Raw genomic sequence first — 6,000 nt, 5'->3', positions numbered from 1 at the left:
TTCTAGATTCCATATATATATATATACGTTAACATATGATGTTTGTTTTCCTCTTTCTGATTTAGTTCACTCTGTATAACAGGCTCTGGGTATCCACCTCACTAGAACTGATGCAAACTCATTCCTTTTTAGGCTGAGTAATATTTACCGTATGCTGTTGCTGTCATTCAGTTGCTAAGTCGTGTCCAACTCTGCAGCTCCACGAACTGCAGCACACCAGGTTTCCCTGTCCATCACTATTTCCCTGAATTTGCTCAAACTCTTCTCCACTGAGTTGGTGATGCCATCCAACCATCTCATTCTCTATTGCCTCCTTCTCCTCTTGCCCTCAGTCTTTCCCAGCATCAGGGTCTTTTCCAATGCACCAGTTCTTCACATCAGGTGGCCAAAGTATTGGAGCTTCAGCTTCAGCACCAGTCCTTCCAATGAATACTCAGGGTTGATTTCCTTGAGGATTGGCTAGTTTATCTCCTTGCAGTCCAAGGGACTCTCAAGAGTCTTCTCCAGCACCACGGTTCCAAAGCATGGGCAACACTCACTTCTCAAAGTGATTCAGAAAGGTTGAAAACAGAAATTATATTACTTTAGGACAGTTACATTAGGCAAATCCAAACAAAGAGAATATCAGACATGGTTCAATTCAGAGACAAAAAGCATTGAACCAAAACAAAACCCTTAGCAATACTCAAGGGTGCAATTTATAGTCCAATTATATAATGAAAAAAAATATATACAAATGTACTTTCGTTAATATGGTATGAACATTTATAAATGAAAAATTATAAAAGATATGAGAAGAAATATATACTGATAATAATCACTTTTCTCAGTTCACTAGTAAGTAGACAAAAGGTATCTAAGAGTATGCTGCTAAGTCGCTTCAGTTGTGTCCGACTCTGTGTGACCCCATAGACGGCAGCCCACGAGGCTCCCCCGTCCCTCGGATTCTCCAGGCAAGAACACTGGAGAGGGTTGCCATTTCCTTCTCCAATGCATGAAAGTGAAAAGTGAAAGTGAAGTCGCTCAGTCGTGTCCGACTCTTAGCGACTTTAGCGACCCCATGGACTGCGGCCTACCAGGCTCCTCAGTCCATGGGATTTTCCAGGCAAGAATACTGGAGTGGGGTGCCATTGCCTTCTCCGATCTAAGAGTATAGAAGCTTTCAGTCTCAAAAATAAGATCAAATTGATACACCGAACTCTGTAGCCTGAAAACAAACTACACCAAACTCTGTAGCCTGAAAACAAACTACATTTTCATTCAAGTCCTGTGGGGTTTTAATTTAGGGAGGTGATTGAGTCATGACAAGAAGAGGTCAAAGCCATTGAAAGATTTCTGTTACTCACTGTTCCTGAAAGACGGGCACACCGCACCCACAGGGCCACCCAAGGAAGGCCACACAAGGAAGGAAGCACACAAGGAAGGAGCTAGACCAGGAGACGGAAGGGGCTGGGGAACACCTCAGCCAGAGCCTTTACTGTGTTTCCTGGAGGCAAGGCAAGACACGACAGGATAAGCAGGTTAGGACTGTCTAGTCTCTATAATTCTGGCAGGCTTTGGGAATGGCTGTCTCCTAGCTGTTTGGCACCTGGCTTTCAGTTGACTAGGGAGGGGGAGAGACTGGCTTGGTGTGTAAGAGTCTGATAAAGGGTGTGGCTGGTTTGGTGTGCGGGCTCAGGACCAGACTATTTGCATATGAAAAGTGGACTGCAGGGCAAGCCCTGTGCCAAGGCTAAGAGCTGGCTAGTCCTGGGAGGGGGGCTGTCTCTGCCCCGAGGCCACAAATGCCAGAGCATCATACAGAAAATAAAATACAATTAAGATAGTTGGTCTTCTGATGAATGGACACCAAATAGACAAATCCAGGATCTAAGAAAATGCAGCCTCAGAAACATTATGCTTAAGTGAAAGGAGCTAATCACAAAAGACCATGTATTCCATTTATATGAAATGTCTACAGTAGGCAGATCCACGGGTACAGATGGTATCTCTGACTCAGTGGACATGAGTCTGAGCAAACTCCAGGAGATGGTGAAGGACAGGGAAGCCTAGGGTGCTGTTGTCCATGGGGTCGCAAAGAGTCAGACATGACTGAGCAATTGAGCAACAGCAGCAGGTACAGAGGCTTCCCAGTGGCTCAGTGGTAAAGTATCCGCCTGCAGTGCAGAAGACACAGGTTCCATCTCTGGGTTGGGAAGCTCGCCTGGAGAAGGAAATGGCAACTCACTCCAGTATTCTTGCGTGGAAAAACCAACGGACAGAGGAGCCTGGCGTGTTCCAGTCCATGGGGTCGCAAAGAGTAGGACACAACTTAGCGACTGAGCATCCACCACAGAGACAGAACGTAAATCATAAGTTGTCATGAACTGGGGAAAGCAGAGAACAGAACTTAGAATGACTGCTAAGAAGTATGAGGTTTCTTTGGGGATTGATGAAAATGTTCTAAAATTAGATAGACTTGTGACTATCCCTAAAACCACTGTTCAATTTTTTAATTAATTTTTATAGAAGTGTAGTTTCTAAACGACTATATATTTTGAAGGGTGAGTTAGATATATGCAAATTATATCTCAATAAAGTTGTTATTTTTTTAATATATATGGACTTCCTTAGTGGCCCAATGGTTAAGACTCTGCCCTTTCAATGCAGTGGGTGCAGGTTTGACCCTGCTCAGGGAACTAGATCCCACAAGCCACATGGTGTGGTGAGGAAAAAAAATCAGCAGAAGAGAGGTATCACTGCTACTTACCCTCAAATCTCTGATGTCTCAGATTTTCTAGTTAGAGATGAGGATCATGTAAGATATCAACATTAACCCAGGAAACAAAGAGAGTCCCCTTTGGATAGCTGAACAGGAGAAAAACAACACAAAAATACTGTTTAGAAGGATTATTCTAAGAGTTGTGCATGGGGCAGACTGGGAAAGGGAAGACTAGAAGGGGGGACACTAGAAATAAGGCCCTTGAGAATAATTCAGGTAGAGGAAATTGACTTAGAAATCAACAAGATGAGTTCGAAAAGCAAGCCAGTTATATAACCGATTCCCTTTGCTGTACAGCAGAAACACAAACAACATTGTAAATCAACTACACATCCCAATAAAAATGTTAAAAAAAGAAAAGCAAGGGGGAAAGAATCAGTAACACCTGGAGACCGTGGACGAGGAGCGAGGAAAAGATGCAGCAGCAAGTATCCTTAAGCTGTGAGCCTGGGGCTGATGGTGTTGCCACTGCTAGTTCAAGTCAACTCAGGAAATGTGAGAATTAGGGCTCAGTGGAAATTCTCAGTCACTTAATGAGAGAGCCCATTAATGAATAAGGATCAAAATGTGCCTTGACACCTAAGCTTACCCAGAAATGTTTCAAGCGACTTATTAAGCAAGACCAGTAGGAGAGTATGTGGGAAGTAGCTTTGCCAGGACTGGGGTGAGAAAATGAACTCTCTTACTTTGGGCTGCTGGCAGGACGTCGGGGTGATCACCAGGCAGTTTAAGATTGGAAAATGAGTAATAAACAGGGGCTAGTGAGAAAAATCTGGTAGTCGTCGGGAGGTTTTAGGAAAATATGAAAAAGTGAACCGTGTAAAAGAAGTACCGGAACAGGCACAGAGAAAATTAAACATTTAAGTCCTGCCTCCCGTGTACCTTGCACTGTAGGAGAGGATTTTTCAAAATGGTGAGAAGGTACACCTGACTTGCTAGAGTTTTGCAGACAGGTGATGACAAAACTAAAAATAGAGTATGAACAAGTGTCTGGAACACAGAAGATGAAACAATTTTGTCTGGAGAGTTCTCTTAGGATTGAGGATTAGGAAGAAAAGGGGGAAATCAAAATGGAGAGAAACCGAATTCAAAGAATAAGAAGGTAGTTACAACATCAAAAGTAGAGAATGAAGATGGTCAGCTTTGATCAGGAAGCAACGGCAGGGAGAATAGCTTCAAAAAAGATTTAAGATTAGAAGCATAAAAGGCTGAAAGGGAAAGGTGGAAGTTGTCTTCAATATATCAAGGGAAAATATAGACCTGTCTTGCTTTCAGTTCAGTCACTCAGTCGTGTCCGACTCTTGCGACCCCATGGACTGTAGCGCGCCAGGCTTCCCTGTCCATCACCAACTCCCAGAGCTTGCTCAAACTCATGTCCATCAAGTCGGTGATGTCATCCAACCATCTCATCCTCTGTCGTCCCCTTCTCCTCCTGCCTTCAATCTTTCCCAGCATCAGGGTCTTTTCCAATGAGTCAGCTCTTCACATGAGGTGGCCAAAGTATTGGAGTTTCAGCTTCAGCATCAGTCCTTCCAGTGAATATTTAGGACTGATTTCCTTTAGGATGGACTGGTTGGATCTCCTTGCAGTCCAAGGGACTCTCTCAAGAGTCTTCTCCAACACCACAGTTCAAAAGCATCAATTCTTCAGCATTCAGCTTTCTTTATAGTCCAACTCTCACATCCATATATGACTACTGGAAAAACCATAGTTTTGACTAGACGGACCCTTGTCAGCAAAGTAATATCTCTGCTTTTTAATATGTCTAGGTTGGTCATAGCTTTTCTTCCAAAGAGGAAGTGTCTTTTAACTTCATGGCTTGAATTTAATTTCACTGTTGTTTTGGAAGGGAGATTTAGGACCACTGGAAGAAACTGTTAAGATTTTCGCTCAGTAGAACTCATTTTCTAACGAGAGCACTCCCACAACGAATAGCCTCATGTGGGAGGGCCTGGCTGGGGGGCGCATGGGTAGAGCATCCACTCAGAGAACTGATGTGGAAAGCAAGGGTGAGAATCTCACCGGAGGCCCAGAGAACTGACAAACTAGGGGGTGGCGGAAGATGGAGAGCAGGTAATCAAAAGGAGTGGAATTTAGAGTGACGTCAAGGCCTCCGTTCCTGTGCAGAAGAGAGACCTGCCCAAGCAGAGAACTTCTAGACAGTCCTGATCTTTCAATGGAACAGGCAGGCTGTGTCGCCAGTGGTGATAAGAGGCTGGTGGGGCGGGGATGGGGGCGGGTGGGTGGACTGAGAACTTCTGAGGGAATGACTAGCCAGGAGGGTTTCAAAGTCAATGGATGTAAAGTAATAATGAAATGAAGCCCCCGTGCCACTCTGACAAGTGCAGTGGGCAGGGTCTTTGGAACTTTGTCTCCCCCTGCTGAGGCCAGAGGTGTGAGCAACTGAAACGAGGAAAGGAGCCCCAGAGCAAAGAACAGTTTCTTTGGGGGGTTGGGGGGTAGAAAGAGGAAAATACAAATGCTGATTTTCATTAATCGCCTCATTAGTTAGATCCTGCAGCATGAAGTGAGGTGCTGTGCCAAAGCCAAGCAGCAGACACATGTGGGAAGGGGGCCGGCACTGGTCATCTCTGGGGCCACTCTGCTAATGTTTTTTGGGGCTTTCCTGGTGGTCCAGTGGTTAAGACTCTGCGCTTCCACTGCAGGCGGATGGGTTCGATCCCTGGTCAGGGAACCAAGACGGCTAAAAAAAAAAATCTTGCTAGGCTTTTCTCTAAAAGGCTCTTCTCTTAAGTAACCCACCCCTTCATCCAGACGCTGTTTCAACAGCCTGAAAGTGACTGCAGAGACCAAGAGCGGGAGCTTTGGCTTTCCCTCAGACAAGGCACAGGCTTGAATTTTCAAAGTTCTAATAAATTGTCTTCTCTCCAAGACCTTGTTCACAGAATCATCATCTTTAGGAGAACCGACCTAGTAATGCAAACGAGGACGAAACCTCTCTCACACCTGAGGGCATTTGGGGAGTCTGCCTGCAGCCCCTACTTCAGTCACTGCTCCTTCCTCCCCCAGCCCCACCCTCCTGGCTCCAGAGCAGTCTCTCTGCCTTTTGTAACCTCATTAACATCTTCATCCCGTGCAACAAAGGCAAGTTATGTATGCTACTCCTTAGGTATTATTTTTTTAATGAAATCCACAGCAATAGTTAGGTTCCTGAAACTCTCTATGGTGAGCCTCGGAAAACAAACAAAATGCTAAGTAAATAAGCAAATGTGCACATA

The 6,000-nt window shown here is 44.8% G+C and overlaps 1 protein-coding gene across 4 annotated transcripts in view; it reads right to left on the bottom strand.

The window, feature by feature from the left end:
• Positions 1–448: 448 nt before the first annotated feature.
• The window catches only part of SLC37A3 (solute carrier family 37 member 3), a 58,923-nt gene continuing 53,371 nt past the window's right edge, over positions 449–6,000 (bottom strand). Inside the window, exons 15-17 of one of the 4 annotated variants that reach the window (XR_003510674.1) lie at positions 2,750–2,847; positions 1,347–1,486; positions 449–538 (exon numbers count right to left, since the gene is read on the bottom strand). Coding sequence is in view for 1 of the 4 variants with exons in the window: in XM_027538844.1 (XP_027394645.1) it covers positions 536–538 (3 nt within the window). In the remaining 3 variants the exon portion in view is untranslated. Of the gene's footprint in view, positions 539–1,346; positions 1,487–2,293; positions 2,367–2,749; positions 2,848–6,000 lie in introns of those variants that run through there. The other 3 variants (XR_003510675.1, XR_003510676.1, XM_027538844.1) reach the window with 3 other exon arrangements.

This window comes from Bos indicus x Bos taurus, chromosome 4 (assembly GCF_003369695.1).
Source record: "Bos indicus x Bos taurus breed Angus x Brahman F1 hybrid chromosome 4, Bos_hybrid_MaternalHap_v2.0, whole genome shotgun sequence".
In the NCBI taxonomy this organism is placed as follows: Eukaryota; Metazoa; Chordata; class Mammalia; order Artiodactyla; family Bovidae; genus Bos; species Bos indicus x Bos taurus.
Note: the sequence above shows the minus strand (reverse complement) of the source record. Positions and strands in the feature narration are given on the sequence as shown.